The following is a 17,742-nucleotide window of genomic DNA, read 5'->3' as shown; positions in this document are numbered from 1 at the left end:
CCCACACTGGGACTGCATGTGTGCAAGCCAAGGAGTAGTTCCCCTTCTTCTGGTTGCGTGATTATTTTGGTGGAAAAGCACCAGAGGGAGGAGAGGTACACCGTCTACTGGAAGGCTTTTGGAAAGTGTATGAATAAAGAAAATTATGGCTTTAGTGCTTGCTTTGGATTAGAAAATGTAGAATATCTTTTGACATGTGTCCAAGAATAAACAGGTAGGAAGCATAGGAGATGATCCAAGTGATCCAGAAGAACCTATTTTGATGATTCAGTGGCTTGACTGTGCAATGCTAACATTTCAAATGAGTTATTTTTCTTGTGTCTGTTCATCAAACCCTGATGTCTTTAGCTGTTAACAGTAAATAAAAGATATTAGGGATGAGTTGAACAGGCCTGAGCAATCCAATGAAATTTGACTTTATTTGCCATGATTATTCATTTCCTTATTAGAAATGTTGCAGAATATCCTAACATGAAAATGAACATATCAATATATTGTCGAAGGCTTTCACAGCCGGAATCACTGGGGTGTTGTGGGGGTTTGGGGCTGTTTCACCGTGTTCCAGTAGCATTTTGTCCTGACGTTTCACCTGCATCTGTGGCTGGTATCTTCAGGAGAAAATGCTACATCAGGAGAACCATACAGCCTGGAAACCCCACAACACCCCAACATATCAATAACTTGTGCTGTTCCTTTTATACTTTATTATATTATTATATTATATTATATTATATTATTTATTTATTTATTATTTCAATTTTTATACCGCCCTGTCCCTGAGGGGCTCCGGGCGGTGTACAACAATTAATACAGATAAATTAGGGCAACCATACAAATAAAACAACAACAGCCCATAAAACTCCGACATAAAAACATACTGAATTTCATTAAAACATAGCCCGGTAATTATTGGATAATAAAGGCACCTCGGGAATCTTTTCCTTTTAAAACCTCCCCTGGGAGAGTAATGTCGGACTCCTCCATGAGGAGGATAATTCCTTTGATAGTTATCGAACAGAGGTGCTTATACTCCAGCGGCTGGTTTTGCTCCAAAGGCCCGGCGGAAACAACTTCACGGTCTTGACAGGCCTCCTGAGGAACTCCCTACCGAGATCCCGCAGGGTCCGGACAACTGGAGTGAAAGAGTGTTCCCACCAAGGCAGAGGCCAGGGCAGGCCCTAGCCAGCGTGGAGTGCCAGCAGCGATCTCGGAGGGGCCGGGGACTACCAGTAAATTCACCTCTGCTGAACGCGAGGAGAGGCGAAATTGGGGACATATGGGGTACGTCGGTCCCGAAGTTACGAGGGTCCCAGGTCGCGTAAGGTCTTTAAAGAGTCCAAAACCTGTGACCTTGAATATGGCGATTCGGAATTCCACCAGAAGCCAGTGCAGCTGGCGCAACACAGGCTGAATGTGATCGCAAAAGGCGCCCCCTGTGAGCAAGTGTGCCGCTGCGTGCTGGACCAGTTTCAATTTCCGAAGCAAACGCAAGGGGAGGCCCGCATAGAGCGAGTTACAATAGTCTAACCTGGAGGTGACCGTTGCATGGATCACTGTGGCCAGGTCTGCTTGGGAGAGGAAGGGGACCAGCCGTCGGGCCTGACGGAGATGGAAAAAGCATTTATTATGCTTTTATATTTTATTATGACTTCTGCTGACATTTACTAGAGCAGGAGAGTGAGGTCAGCCTTCATTCTGTTTTGCAGTTATTATGCTATCAAAATTGTATCATTTCTGGATTTTTTTAACACAAGGGAGAACCTTTGTGAACATCTGTTTTATGTTAAGAATGTTCTGGTGATTATTGCCCTTGTTTCCCTGTGAACTTGGGCTGTTTTCACATGGCACAATTCTACCGGGTTTGAACCGGGTCTTACATACCACCTCTAATTTAACCCTGTTCCTTCTTCCACATGGCTCCCTGCTTCTTCCCAGGAGCAGAGTTAGGACTGGAAGGAAATGCTCCAGTTTTCTCTGCACGAGCTGGACTTCTGTATTTACTTCAGAAGCATGTCTGAGCATGCCCGGTGTCCCACATTCTGATTGGCTGTTGTTTTTGAGTGGCAGCTGAAAGCACCTCTGAGCATGCCTGGTGTCCAGCATTCTGATTGACTGTTGATGTTGAGTGGCAGCTTGAATTGACGTCAGGCAAGGAGATCAGGCTGCTGGGCAGGAAAAATAAACTTGGTCTGCTCCCAGTTGGTGTTTTTGTGTATGCGCTGTGGGAATGGAAGAAATTGATCTGTGTTTTTAATGGTTTAAAATAAAAATTTACTGTCAGAGGGAGCAAACTAGAAAATAGACCTGCTAATTGATTTAAAAGGAAATTAGACCAAGTGATTGTTCTGATTGGCTGTTGCTTTTGAGTGGCAGCTTGAATGGACATCAGGCAGGAAAATCTGGTGACTGGGCAGGAAAATAAACCATTCCTGCTCCAGATTGGTTTTTGCACAGTAGCAGGGTCACTCCAGGATTTTTAAAAAGAACCTCCAATGGCGATTTTTGAAAATCCCAGGCTAAAGTAAGTATAGTGGGGCAGGCCATGCAGAATTCCTGGCTGCACAGGGATATTTTTCTTGCTTATCCCAGGATATTTTGGCCATGCAGATTTGACCTCTGTTAATTTTTTTGTTTATCAAGCAGGTATATCAACTAGGTGTAATCATGAGAAAGAGATACTAAATGAAATGTTGCAGCATTTTAATTAATATTGTAGAATTATGAAAGATTTCACGCAGGTGTTGAGGATAGAGTTTATATGTATTTGTGTGTGTAGAATTACCATGATTCAGTACCATCCTTATAATTTTGCATGTCCAAGTAGCCAATAAAGGTTTATCAACCTTGAGTGAATTGATACATAGGGCTGGTAGGCTGCATTCCCCTTGATTGTTCACATATTGTGTAGGTTTGAAATATGGGGAGTTTATTTATTGTAAAAATGGAAGATCTGTTAATGATTCTGTGCCACTGTCTTTTCAAGGTACCCAAAAACAAGAAGTAGTATGCAAAAGACTGGACGACAATTCTGTAGTACAGAACAACTACTGTGATCCTGACAGTAAGTCACCAGATAATCAAAGAGCCTGCAACTCTGAGCCTTGCCCACCCGAGTAAGTATTTCATACAGGAGGTAGTTTGTTTGTTGCTGTCATGGCAAAATATAGCCAGTTCCTAGGTATAAATGCAGAGAGAGAGAAGTCAGATCCAGCTTGTCTGTCTGCCTGTCTGGTGTCTAGCTATCTGTCTGTCGTTTAGATTTGCTAAACCGCCCATCCCCGAAGGGTGCTGGGTGGTGTACAATATAATACAACAATTAAAAACGTCATAAAATCTTTAAAACCACAACAACCGCATAAGCCTAAAACCAACCGTCAGTTGGCGAGCAGTATTGTAACTCAGGAGCAGTAAAAAACATAGTCCCTAACATCGTAGGGGATGGCTATAGAATAGAAGCCAAATGAAAGTGATCTTTATTAAGACCCACTGCTTTTAGAACTTTTGGATTTTGTTTATTATGTTGTCAGTTGTTTTTGTTCATTAACGGTATGAATTGAATTTGTTAAATCGTGTTTTTATTCCTCTTCCTCAGATGGTTCATAGGAGATTGGTCAGAATGCAGCAAGACCTGTGATGGTGGAATGAGAATGCGAACAGTCTTATGTATCAGGAAAATTGGACCTTCTGAAGAAGAGACCCTGGACAACACTCATTGCCTAACACATCGACCTATTGAAAAAGAATCTTGTAACAACCAATCTTGTCCCCCACAGTGGGTTGCTTTGGATTGGTCAGAAGTGAGTACACGCACAATACCACATTTCAAAACCATTTTTTCATTAATTGGTCAAGCCAAGTTCTTCACTTGTTACTATACTTAGCATTTTGTTGTAAAAAGATTTGGATGATAGAACCAAGGTAGATTTCCATAACTTGAACTGTACAGCAGTCTGGCTCAGCAGATCGAAATAGTTCTCCTCGTTTGTGATGCATTTTGAAATACCTGAACATTGGCAGCATTTTCTTTGGAACATTGGCAGCAGTTCTCTTTTTAAATGGCGCCCGTGACGGAGCTTGACAGCGGGGCTCCGCTACATTAGTTTTAAATTTCTATTATTTTAAACCTCCTCTTAGCTTAGCCTTTTTACCCACTTCTCTGGTGGCTGTTCATTCTCTCAGACGAAATTAGCAATAGCAGGACGAGACAAGACGATGGTATGTGCTGCCTGGCTTTCTCTGTACCTTCTGCTACTCGCCTTCCTCGCCTCCCTTGCTGTGGCGGTTTCGGTTTTGGCTCCTTTGATCGTACTGGCTCCTCTCAGACTGGTGAGCCAGTGCCTGAGTCCAGAGCGGTCCAGTGGTGACGACAACAGCTTTGACTAGGACCTCTCCGGGCGTGCTGCGGCCCACTTGGGAATTCCGTAGCCAGGACGAGCCGGACGCGGTAGTGGCGAGGTGCCCTGCCACGGGAAGTTGCAGCCTCGCAAGTCCTGGAATCCATCTTGGTGCTGCAGCGGCTGTGTTTACAGCGGCCGTGCCAGCGATATGTAAGCTGCGGAGGGCGTTGGAAGTAGACTGGAGGGTTGGATGTTTGCAGTGGAGCAGGCAGCAGGAACCGTCTACAGGACCAGCTGTGCAGCAAGGAGCTGATGGACCCCAGGTGCCTGTTGACATTTTTGTTCTCCCTGGACTTAACAGGCTGGTGGTGAGAGGGCCGGGCGGGCCGCATCTCAGGGAGCAACTCTTGGATTCTAGGCATTGTATTCAAGATTTGGTCAGCGTGACCGGTGGCAGGGGCCCCCTGGCTATTGCCCTGTTCGTCCGCTCATATGTCGCTGGCCCTATGAGGTTGCTCCTAGTTTTGGTGGTCTGTACGCGAGTGGCTGGCTGGGGTGGTGTGAGCCCCACATCTGCCACCTACATGGAAATCACACTACTGCACTCATTGAAGGCTTGTGTGGAAACTCCGCTGCTATTGGGTGCTGTGTGGTTTCCGGGCTGTATGGCCGTGTTCTAGCAGCATTCTCTCCTGACGTTTCGCCTGCATCTGTGGCTGGCATCTTCAGAGGATCTGATGTTGGGAAAGCAAGTGGAGTATATATATCTGTTGGAGTGTCCAGGGTGGGTGGAGAAACATTGTCTGTGAGTAACAAAGAAGGCAACCAGGTCAATAGTTGCAGTAAGCGTCAGGAGAAGAATACTGCTAGAACTGCGGACCATACTGGCCCGGAAACCACCCACAGTACACCCTTTTAAGTGATTCCGGCTGTGAAAGCCTTCGACAATACATCCGCTGCTATTTTCCACCGCTGCTATTTTCCATCAAGGGGTGTGAGGATCTGGTGGCAGCAGTCCCTCTCATTACAAACTGGTGCCCCCTTTCTGGTCTTTCTGGTCCCATTAATTATATCATTTCCCAGACATTGGATATTCCTTGGTTTTACATCAGTCATGTCAACTGTAGCTTGTTGGGAAGAGCATTGAGGACTGCTATTGAAGCATTGACTGCTTCGATTGGTTTGTTTATAATTTAGGTGTTAGTGCAGTTACTAGATGTTATAGAATATTGTTGAGTTAAGGTTATTGGGTAGTTAACTTAGTTATTACATCAATAGTTATTACACCTTAGTTATTACACCTAGATATTAGGTGTAATTAGATCTTGCCCAGCCTGCCTGATGTAGATAGGTTAGATTAGTATGTAGATGTAGATGTAAATTAGTATTTATTCTGTCGGTTAGTGGTAGTTTAGTGGCAGGTTTGGGATCACTTATTGTGGAGAATTAGTGGGGCTATTGGGGCACCGTTTGGGGGGCTGGGGATCCCAGTGTTGATGGGACGGGGTAAATATAGCGGTAGGCGGCGGCCATATGATGGAAGGCGGACGAGATATGGATATGCTCGCACTCCTTCTGACCTCTGACCTATCCCGAGGAACGGAGGTGGTAGGGTTCAGGAATACCTTGCTTCGTCGCTGGTGTTGATTAATGCCAGGTCCATCAATAATAAGACCAGTATTCTTCGGGATTTTCTTGGGGCCCAGCAGATGGACCTGGCTTGTGTCACCGAAACCTGGGTGCGTGAGGGCGAGGTCGCCTTGGGTGAGGTCGTGTCATCAGGTTTCGCTTGTCTCCACCAGTCACGAACACAGGGCCGGGGGGCGGGGGTGGCGATGTTCATCCGTGATTCTATCCCCTTCAGGGCTGCCCCTATCCTGGAGCTTCTATTTTGTTGTCTGGTTGTATTGTGATTTAATTTCTGTTGTGCACCGCCCAGAGGCCTTCGGGGATAGGGCGGTATAGAAAACCAAACAATACAATAAATAAATAAATAAATAAATTTTGACTTGCATCACTGGACATTTCCATGGATGAAAGGGGTTTCCATCCATGCAGCACAACTTTTTTGCCTCCTCTTCTTGCTGCAGTCCCAAATGACCCCCAAAATGCTGCTCCTTCACTACCTCTTATGTAGGACCATTTTGCTGATTTATTTTTCTTCAAATTATACTCCCTAAATAAAGTATGGTGTTTGAGGGCAGTGTTAGAGTTACAGTCAGGTAGAGAGATACTATTACATCTAGAAATGTGGATACTGTGTATCTAAGGTTTGCCATGACAGTGAAAGCTTTGTGGGGCGGGGTGTGTGTGTTAATAAACCAAGGGAGGGGGGTTGTCTGCAGAAAGAAACCATTATAACCTAAATTAGACAGAAGCTTTGTTTAGACATGCAAAAACCTGGTTTGTTGAAACCGTAATCTTTTTGTGAACGTAACTACAGTATCATCCTAATGGGCTTAGATTAAGGGCTTAATCTAATTCTTAGATTTTAGTTCTTTTAAATAGATGCAGTTGATATGTTTTTCTAGAAAAACGATGTTTAACTTTTTGTGTTTTAGCCTTTCCTATTTATTATGCAAACCTTGTATTTCTCTTCTTTTCAGTGCACTCCAAAATGTGGTCCTGGTTTCAAGCATCGTATTGTTCTCTGCAAAAGCAGTGATCTTTTGAAAACATTTTCAGTTGCACATTGCCAGGAAGAAAATAAACCACCAGTCCGTATGCGCTGTAGCTTGGGCAGGTGTCCTCCTCCAAGTTGGGTTACTGGAGACTGGGGGCAGGTAGGAAAGGTTGCTGTGTAACTAGACAAATGAGATTTTGTTATTGATAACATAGAATTGTTTTCTAATGTGACAGGTTCTTGGATTGGAAGCATTTTAGGGGACCTTGCAGAAAGAATGGTCGGTGTCACATATAAAGAAAATGTTTCACTTCACTTTGCAGTAGAAAAGCCTATAATAAATGAACACTGAAAGCAGCAGAATTTACAATGAGTGCTCATAGGATCTGGGAAGTGAGGATTGCCGAATAGTCTGGAGCTCCCCACAATGGGGAAATATGGATCTGGATAATCTACATAATTTTCATCTCATTGCAATTTTCATCCGTTCCCTTTCCAAATGTCAGGATTAGGAGGTTTTTTCCCCCATCTGCAGACATGAGTCGGGGGATGGAGAAAAGGTGGGGATGGATCATACACTGTACTCCTGGGGTTTTGCTCTGTCAAAGTTCTCAGATCAGTAGTAGGGAAATCGAATGCGTGTAGCAGTTGTTTCTAGCCACTTTTACATACCACTCAGTTCAGTTCACCTACGGTATATGGCATCAACTAATTAGCCATATTCCACTCCATCTTCAATACCAGGAGCATAAGCTTATACATCAAGATCAAGAAGTTCTGGATGGTGACCCTAGATCCCATCCTATCTCAGTTGACCTCAGGAGTGCATATTTTCGTATCTCCATCAAACATCAGCATTAACATTGTTAGTTTCTATGGTTCACGGAGAGGAATGTCACGCTTTTGAGAGGATTTTTCACTCTCCCGAGCCATTCTCCCTCCCTCCCAGAGTCAAGGGCGGCAGATTCCCACCCAAATGGTCCCATAGGAGTGGAGAGGACAGGAGCGGGAAAGTTATCAGTAGTCTCTGCCACAACTAAGGAGACATGAGGCAACGGGCTAGCTAAATCTGCAGGGGCCTCATCTGAGGCAATCAAGGTCCCAGAAAAGAGATCCCTCTCTCCAGTAAAAGAATTGCTCAGTGCTCTGCATCATCAGAAGAGAGGTCTCATTGGATCTCCAGGTAACATGGTGATGTTCTGTATGGCTCATGATGGCTATCCTGACTGGGACCCGATATGGCCCTTGGCCTACTTCTCCTCCTTACCTCAATATGTGGGCTATGGGTCATTTTCTGGTTGGTTATGCTTCTCAGTTCAGGTCTTCCTCTTGGGATGAAGTGACTGACAGGAATCATCAGGATAGACACAGAAAGGAGGTGAGCCCTCCGAGATCTTTTAGGGCATGGCTGTGTGGCATCTGCTTCACTACTTGATGAAGAGCGCCATTCTCCACATTCACGAGATATGGAACATTGTTTGGAGGAGGACCCTGATCTTGCCACTGAGCCTTCTCCAGATGATTATTTATTTAGTTCGATTTTACACCGCTCTCTCTACAAGGGCTCACAGCAATAAACAACACATAAAATCTGTTAGATAAATGAGTACACAATTAAAACAATTAAAATGGTCCAAACAGTTAAACAGTTATAATTATTAAAATCCAATCTGATCCAATTAAAATACATTTAAATTAAAAGCGAGTAAAAGCTAATTTCAGATCAGAGCTAAGATAAGACTGGCAACAGATGCCATTTAAAGCAGATAGGGAATTAAGATTTGGGCAAGCAACAAATGCAATTAAGAATAGAATTACAATGTCTATTTCAGTTTCTAGTGGGTCTTTTTTCCAGGTATTTCCTCAGAGACAGAAAGTCAGGAGGAAAGAGGCCCATTACGGATCTGAGATGACTCAATAAGCACTTGAAAGTACAAACATTTCAGAAGTTGTCCCTAACAGACATTATTCCCCTTCTAAGATCAGGGGCTTGGTTTGCAGTCATTGGTTTATGTGATTCAAAGTTTCATGTTGCCATTCACCTGGACTACAGGAAATACTTGAGGTTCAAGTGGGGTTCCTTGCCATACAAATTTACTGTCTTACTTTTTGGCCTATCCACAACTCTGCACATCCTACCCTTTTGGGGCCTTTGTGACAACAGTCTCATTCTGATTCTGCCAGCATCTTCCAGTTTATTGGAGCTGTACTGGATTCACTTCCTGGCAGGGTTTACCTTTTACTGGACAGGCACTGGTCTCATAGGCAAGGTTTGAACTTTCATCTACTAGCCTCAAAAATTGGTGATTAATATCCCGAGGCACCTGAATCTCATGGCATCCACCATCTTATTGTTATACTCAGTAAACATATACTTACAAATGTGATTTCTGCACCATTTTAGCAAATCATGATGCATTCATAGGGCAGACTCCTTCTATTGCCATGATGAACAATACAATCCACCCTTGCCAGAGGAATTTGTGCCTAAGTAAGCCCTTCACTCCTCCCCATACATTAGGAAGGCTTGTTCTTTTCATGTTGTCAGGACTGCAGCTGTGAACCTGTGCATTCACTCAGCCTGCCTACTTTCCCTGCAACAGAGAAACTCTGTATAGTTTGATCACACAAGGAAAAACACATATATAAATAACCTGGTTTTCCCCCCCTCACAGCTGCTCTAAGTAGCCTAGGATTTTCTAGTATGTGAATCAATTGTCTCCTCCATGATGATGTTCTTTTTATTGCTGAGAATTTTACATATCTCACTGTGTATCTCACTGTGTATTCCTTCTTGCTCTTTTTTGATATAGTGTTCAGCACAGTGTGGGCTTGGACAGCAGATGAGAACTGTTCAGTGTCTTTCATATACTGGGCAACCATCCAGTGACTGTGCAGATACTGTCCGCCCTCCTTCAATGCAACAGTGTGAAAGCAAATGTGACAGTACTCCTGTTTCCAACACAGAAGGTCAGTTTGATTTTATTAACCTATTAAAAAAAAAAACTAATGTCACTATTCCGAAGAACTAGAAAACCTCAATATTTAAACACTTACGTCTTTTTAAATCCCAATTGCACTTAGCTATGTCATGGAGCAAAAATAAATTAAGTTCAGGTTCTATAAAGATTCGAATTGACATTTATCCCCCCCCCCCCCAAAAAAAAACATTTTTCATTTTATCAATGTAGAGCCTAGAATTTTGTACTTGTTTTTAAAAGAGAAATTCCAGACAATGTTGAAACTTGCAAAGCAGCAGCTAGGAAATCTGGGGCTATCATCTAGAACAGTGATGGCAAACCTTTATGAGACAGAGTGCCCAAATTGCAACCCAAATCCCACTTATTTATTGCAAAGTGCCAACACGGCAATTTAACCTGAATGCTGAAGTTTTAGTTTAGAAAAACCAGTTGGCTCCCTCTTCCTCCGCCCCACCCGCTCGAGCAGGGGCCAGCCTCCTCTGCGTCCGCTCCCCCCTCAGGCAACAGCCACCCAGAGCACAGGCACCAGGCCCACCAGCCGAGTCCTCCCTGTTCACCGCTGTGCGCGCATGTTGTGCTCAGAGGCCCAGGCCAGCCTAGATGTGTGTATGTGTGTGTGGGGGTGATTTTCCGCCCCCCAAATGATGAACTCTGTGTGCGCGTGCCCACAGAGAGGGCTCCGAGTTCGCCATCACTGATCTAGCAGTCTCTAGTTCGTTTGTTTTTTTGGCCATCAAGTCACAGCTTATTTGTTCATTGGTGCCATCTTCATCTCACTGAAGTGGGCTACTTTGTAAGCTGATGCCACTATCTTACAGAAATAATAATAGGGAATTACTGCTTGTTAAGACGTTAAATCAGATTCATATTTTTAAGGGCGAAACAGTTTGGCAACTGAAGGTATTACAAAGCAAACCACATTGTTGGCTGTTGTTCCCAAACAGCCACTGCAATAGAATTGCTGCAACAGGTCTGATTCCAGTCCATGAACTTTCTTCTAGAAAACAAATGGGCTATAATGAAGTTGAACATATTCAGATTTCTGAATAAAGCCAGAATCTGAATACCATACTGGTATTAGAATTTGGGAATATTGAGAATGCTGGTATTTTTTGGTTCCAAAATATCCAAACCTGAAAACAACTTTTTTTTTTATGCGTACCCACCCTATTGACCTTTAAAGTCTATACAGCTTGGGCAGCGAGATCCTGTCGGACTGTCTCTTTCATGACCCAGTAGCTCAGTGTATTGGTGGTCTGCAACTCATAGGTCTCTGCAAAGTACTTCGTTGACGTTGCAGCCTCTGTATCCCAGAAGGGTTGTGCTTGCCTGATGAGCTACATCTCTAAGGTCATCTCAGCAGTTGCCATGTGGCTGTCTAGCAGGGAGTGGGGGAAAAACAGCAGTGGATTTCTACCAGCCAAGACAACCTTGGTTCACAACAGGGCTTCCCCCTGTACTTCCTGAGCCATCTGTGTTCCCTAGGCTTGGCACAGTCAACTCTCAAGGTATAGCTAACTGCTATTTCAGGTTTTCAAGTATCCAGGAATTCTCACTCTTCACCTAACTATATGAAGAATTTCTCAAGGCCATCATTGGCCCCATCTTCCAGTGTCCCATCAACATCAGTTCAGGACTTTCAGCTGATCTTCACACAGCTCCTTGGAAAACCACTGGAATGCTCAGCCACCTTTGATCTGAGGCCCTTTCTGTATGGGCCAAAAGCGGCGGCATCGGGCCAGTAACACACCATTTTGGCGGGGACTGTTCGCACAGCCGCTACTGCCAAATCGTTGCAGCGGAGCTCGGTTCACACCCAAACGGTGTTTTTGCAAACACTGGCTTTTATTCGGTGCCATGCAAACAGCACCGGGTGGAGGCCGGCGTTTCTCCCCCGGCCCTCTCAAATGCTGCTTACCTCCGGTCGCCTTCTGTCGCGTTGTGCAGGCCAGGAGACAAGCCCCCCTGGCCTCATTCTCCAGGGTTGTCGCTCTGGCTAGGAGGGGCGTGTCCCCATGGCCTCCACCATGTGACAGAAGGCGACTAGAAGTAAGCAGCATTTGGGAGTGGTTCAGCCTGTGTGAAGGCTGCATTGCTGGCGCCGCTTCCAGCGGGACTGTCCATGCGAACGGTCCCGCGGAGGTGTGCCGGCATAAGCTATGCCAACGCACCCCCCCTCAGCGCCCGTGCGGAAAGGGCCTGAGACTCTTTGCCTTGAAAGTAGCCTTTTTGCCTGCAGTCTGCTGGCAAGTGAACTGTGTGTTCAATTCTTCCTTGTGTCCAGATCCATAGGAACAAGGCAATCTCTACAGAAGCCTTGGGGATTCATCTTAACCAAGGCCTGGTCTTCTTTTCCTACTTCCCTAAACCAGGTGTCAGATTCAGAAAGCACCCTTCATTTGCTGGATGTCCATAGAGCGGAACAAATTTTTATGTATGGAAGAAAAGTCCCTTTTAAGGAAGATGTTTCATATTTCAGTATTACTCAGTTACTAAAGAAAGACTAAAAGTTTCTTCCCAGAAATTCAGCCACTGGTTGTTGTCCACCATCAAGCTCTGCCATGAACTTGCTTACAAACCTCCTCCCAGGACATTTAGAGAGCTGTTGTCACATTTTTGGGATTCAACAGAGGAATACTTCTTCTATATTTATTTAAAGCACCTTCTGAGGCCAGGCTTCTACCTTTATGAAACATGCCCTAGAGCCAGAGCAAACACATCCTTCAGCAGGGTAATGCTCACCCTTCCCTTCTCCTAGATACACCTATACCCCATCAAGCTAGGTCACATTGGTAGCCTTCACCCATCAGACCACTAAGAAAGTGGTCCACTAAGAAATAGAAACAGGTTGCTTGCCTGTAACTGTTATTCTTCAAGGGGTTATCTGTATCTACACATGACCTGCCCAACTTCTCTCAACAGGTGTTCTTTTTTTAAAAAAAGAACGTTTTGGAAGAAAGTAGTAGTAGTTTGAGGGTTTATACCCCACTTTTCTGTACCTTAAATGCTCAAATCACTTTCCCTTCCTCTCCTCTCAGCAGACACTTTGTGAGGTAGGTGGGGCTGAGCGAGTTCTGAGAGCGTTGTGTCAGGCCCAAGTCACAGAGGAATGGGGAATCAAACCAAGTTGTCCGGATTAGAGTCTGCTGCTCTTAATCACTACACTAACCTGGACTTTGCCTCTGAGGGCAGAAGTTAATATCCCTAAAAGTTAGTTGTAGAAGTTTCCAGAATGGAGCTCTTCACAGATGCAAAGTTCATCTTTGTGAATGTACAGATATTAATTTAAAAACAACAGTTAACACAAATGAAGCCCGTTTTTCCCTGTTTATTGAAAGCATCCACAGCAAGAGTGGAATACACTGTATTTTTCCAGCTGCTAGCATTATTGCATCATTCCAATAAAATAAGTCCCAATTCTGATTTTGGTAATCTATAACTGTTAGTTCATTAATGAGCAGAAATAAGGTGAATGAAATAAAGTGAGAGAACATCTTCTCACATTTAACATCTGCTTTAGTTCTTTGTTATAACAGACATAAGTGGAGAATTAAAGCACTGTAGAACAGTTTTTGGCAAGTTGCCATCGATAATGGTAACATTACATTTGTTATTCATAGTGAGATACCGAGAAGTATGCATTTAATACGACAACACAGAATTATTTTTTTAAGTACAGATGGCAGCTGAATCCAGGTTTTGCAAGGTCACTTGAAACCATATCCTTAGGGCAGTCTCATTTGTTTTTATACAGGGTTCAGTTTCCTTTATACTTTATGTGCTTTGTCTTCTGAGATAGCTGAGAACAGAGTGCTATTTTTAATGCCTCGCTTCTGTGGAGTGTTTAATTTCGTTAGTATACTTTGACCAGATTCTGAGCAGTGGAAATGGAATAGGAACAGACATTCCTTTAATAATGTTTCCTATGGATAGACATGTTTTTCATCTGTAGAAGACATTGTTAAAGTTTGGGGTGAGAATTTGCACTTGAAGAATGGGGTGGGAAGAGACAGCATTGTGCAGGTTACTGGGTAGACAGTGTTATGTCTATTCTGAAGTAGTTTTCTGCAGATGAACCTTCCTGTGGAGGTAACTATTTCAGAATAGTTGAAGTAAGAATACCATGTGCGCACTAAACAGGGCAGTGTTTTTGCCCTTCAGCACATACCCCAAGCATGGTTAAGAGCAGGGGGATTCTAATCTGGAGAACTGGGTTTGATTTCTCACTCCTCCACCTGAGTGGCAGATGCTTATCTGCTAAACCAGATGTGTTTCCGCACTCCTACATTCCTGCTGGGTGACCTTGGGCTAGTCACAATTCTCTCTGAGCTCTCTCAGCCCCACTTACCTCACAAGGTGCCTGTTGTGGGGAAAGGAAGAGAAAGGAGCTTGTAGGCCACCTTGAGTCTCCTTACAGGAGAAAAAGGTGGGATATTAATCCAAACTCTTCTTCTCTGTTCTTCTTTTTAAATTTTTTGTTACTGTTTAATACATAATTTATTTTACATTTTGCATTCATGATAATAAATAATCATAATACATAATTTTAGTGGCACTAATCATTAATTAGTCTACTTCTCCCTCCTTGCTTCCCCCTCCTTGGGAAGCAAGGTGGCTGGGAGCAATCTGGCATGAGGAATTGAGGATGATCATGTAGGATCAGGCAGTCTCCCTCCCCCCCTTGCTTTCCAAGATCTGCAGACCTTGGGAAGGAAGGGGTGTGTGGGGGGGAGGGGTTATCCTGCATGCGTGACTGAGCATTGAGCTATTTTCTTCCCCCACCTTGCTTCACAGGGCTCACAGATATTGGGAAGCAAGAGAGCTGCAATTCTGCATGCAGGACTGAACAGTGGACAATGGGGGATAACATAGGTTCCAGTTTAGAATTAAATTTATGCCATATCTTACTCATTGCAATGAAAGTATCTTTTCTTTCTGCATAAAACATAGATATATATATATATATATATATATATATATATATATATATATATATATATATATATATATATATATATATATATATGAGAAACCTACACAGAAGAGCTAGGCCATCCAAATGAGTGTATGTATGTATGTATGTATGTATGTATATGTGATGTATGTAGACTTGCACCATATAAATATGTAGTAATGCCTGCCTGCCTGCCTGCCTTGCCTGCCTTACTAATCATTTTCAGAGTCACTCACAGTTACAATACAGGCTTTAGTAGAAATTTCCAAACATCATACTGAACAGTAACACTTCAGTAAGATTTTGTTGAGCAACCAATGAAACTATAAGTATGAGTCGAGCTTTCTCTTAGCAATTTCAGAGAGATTTCGCCTCCCTCAAGAGCTGAGGAAGTGTGCTGAAAAAATAGCTTATTTAGTAAGCAATAGCAGAATGAGATGTTGATAGACAGCTACGAACACAACTTATAATTATATTTGTTTTCCTCAGTGATATTTAAATTTAGATAATTATGTTGCCTTTGTATGCTTCCAATAGAATGCAAAGATGTGAACAAAGTGGCGTATTGCCCACTGGTGCTGAAGTTCAAGTTCTGCAGCCGAGCGTACTTCAGACAGATGTGCTGCAAGACCTGCCAAGGACATTGACCCACAGAATGGAAAGTGCCTTGCGATTTCATTGTGGAAATGTGTCCGTCAAAGATTGCTGCACAGTGGAACCAGACAGATGTCCTGTGGAAAATGTAACCACTGGTCAGCCACAGCTGACAGAATTTCAATATTATTTTAACTTCTGTGAAGTGGGATTTGTTCATCCAAAGTGCTGGACACAGAATAAGGAGGGCATGCCAAATTGGAAAAATACACACAGTACATACAGAGTAACCTATGGTGGAACATGTGTACTTTTGACTAATTCCAATAGTCTTTTTACCTCCTTGGACCATTAAGATAATTTTTATTATGGACTTAGCAATGACACTGAATCCATTTGTATTTAATTTTGTTTAAAGTGTAGCTGTTATGGTTCGGTCAACTACAGAAGTAAAGAAGAAATTTTTAAAAAGTTTGTCATAGCTGATAATAACTATTTTATCTTACTTCATAGTGCCACAACTTAAGTAAAAGAAGTGGGCTTGGGAATATTATTTTAGAAACAATTACAAATCAGAAGTCAAAGAAATGCATTTTCTTTGTTTCCTCTAATTTTCTAAGGAATAATACTGCTGTGAGCCATATCTAAAGCGAAACTAAACGGAACCACGAGAAACCATTGGAGATTAAGCCGTTGTTTCCTGGGCACACCCAACAATAAGAAATGTTTACGACTAGTTTATAGCCATTTTACAGCTGAACCAGGATTTCCGCTAAAAGGGAATATATCCATACAATGAGGGAGTCATGCGCTAGTCATGCAGAACATTTTGAATACTTATGGCTAATTCCCCCTTTTTCACTTCAGTTACAAAGTGGCATTCATTCTGCAAACATCTAAGAGTTTTTGCTGCTCTGTTATCAGCAATAAACTGATGAGCAGAGGCTTCTGCTGACAATGGTCATTGGTTTTCAGTTTTTCTTTTATTGATATGATAGGGCAGTGGTGGCAAACCTTTGGCACTCCAGATGTTATGGACCACAATTCCCATCAGCCCCTTCCCATCAGCCCAATTGGCCATGCTGGAAGGGGCTGATGGGAATTGTAGTCCATAACATCTGGAGTGCCAAAGGTTCGCCACCACGGTGATAGGAGATCATTGACTTGAAAATCAGTGGCAGAGAAGAATCTGAACATACCCACTTTGGAGATTCTTACAGAATAAGCAACCAAAGAATACCTACGTTATGAGAACTTACAAGTGAAAGCATCATGGTTTTTCATATTGACCTTATGTATCAATATTCTCAATAGTGTTGAAATGTGAAGCCGAGCTCCTTGGGTAAAATAGATTCCAGAATCCAGTGAGAGCTCATTCTTATGGCCATACTTCTCCCTCATTCCCTGCTCTGTCAGTGACACAACAAAGAGATAAGGAAAGTGGGTACTTGTTTATATTATTATAATCTACTTGAACACTTGCAATTTGTAGCAGGTACTTGATGAATGTGCTTTTGTGTCCAACTTGCCTCCTTTGTTGTAGTGCAATTGAGATGATGTGAACACCACCACCTTGTATTAACATTAGAAGTCAAATGGCACTTTTTATAAAAAGAATGCTCAGAATGAGACCAGTTTTTATAACATGTATATGATATCTAATGTGTCAGTATATTTAACAAATTGCAGTAAACCAAATGTGTTGAACAATATTTACTAATGTGAATTAACAGGAAAAACAGAGAGTGTAGTACTAGGCAGGAAAAAACCTTGACAATCCATCAGTGGGGTTTCCCGTAGCCCATTTATTCATGACCATCAAACTCCTGTCATGTTCTACCTCTTGACAGCATGTTTCACTTCTGTACACCTGTGAGAAGTGGCATTTCATTTCTGGCTAATTTGTTTACTTGGAGCCGTTAATTGCTCTCAGCTGCGATGTATACAGCTCTCATCGAAATGAAAGGGTTTAAAATAAATATATACACATTTGGGAGTTAACATGTAGGTATGATGGGCAGTGTAGCCAATAAGTTAAAAACCTTTATGCATCAATCAATAAAAGAATTACCTTGGTGCTAGCATACCTTGACTAAGTATAAATATGATAAAAGGGATAGATATTACAAGGGCATTTTGTAGGCAAGGCACTACAATCTATCAGACTCTGGTTTGCTCTGAGACGTGAATATATTTATTAGTTAATGTGTCTTTTCAACTAACAAAGGATATGATTTATTCAAACAAAACTCC

General features: G+C 42.8%; 1 protein-coding gene across 4 annotated transcripts in view; it reads left to right on the top strand.

The window, feature by feature from the left end:
- Positions 1-16,493, top strand: part of ADAMTS6 (ADAM metallopeptidase with thrombospondin type 1 motif 6) — a 163,040-nt gene extending 146,547 nt beyond the window's left edge. For all 4 annotated transcript variants that reach the window (XM_048503480.1, XM_048503479.1, XM_048503477.1 and 1 more), the window contains 5 exons: positions 2,984-3,113; positions 3,593-3,797; positions 6,944-7,120; positions 9,774-9,930; positions 15,433-16,493. In XM_048503480.1, coding sequence (XP_048359437.1) covers positions 2,984-3,113; positions 3,593-3,797; positions 6,944-7,120; positions 9,774-9,930; positions 15,433-15,542 — 779 coding nt within the window. In that variant the 3' untranslated portion in view covers positions 15,543-16,493. The remainder of the gene's footprint in view (positions 1-2,983; positions 3,114-3,592; positions 3,798-6,943; positions 7,121-9,773; positions 9,931-15,432) is intronic.
- The last annotated feature ends 1,249 nt before the right edge of the window (positions 16,494-17,742 follow it).

The sequence above is a fragment of the Sphaerodactylus townsendi genome, linkage group LG07 (assembly GCF_021028975.2).
Source record: "Sphaerodactylus townsendi isolate TG3544 linkage group LG07, MPM_Stown_v2.3, whole genome shotgun sequence".
Classification (NCBI taxonomy): domain Eukaryota; kingdom Metazoa; phylum Chordata; class Lepidosauria; order Squamata; family Sphaerodactylidae; genus Sphaerodactylus; species Sphaerodactylus townsendi.
This window is presented reverse-complemented; position numbering and strand designations above follow the sequence as displayed.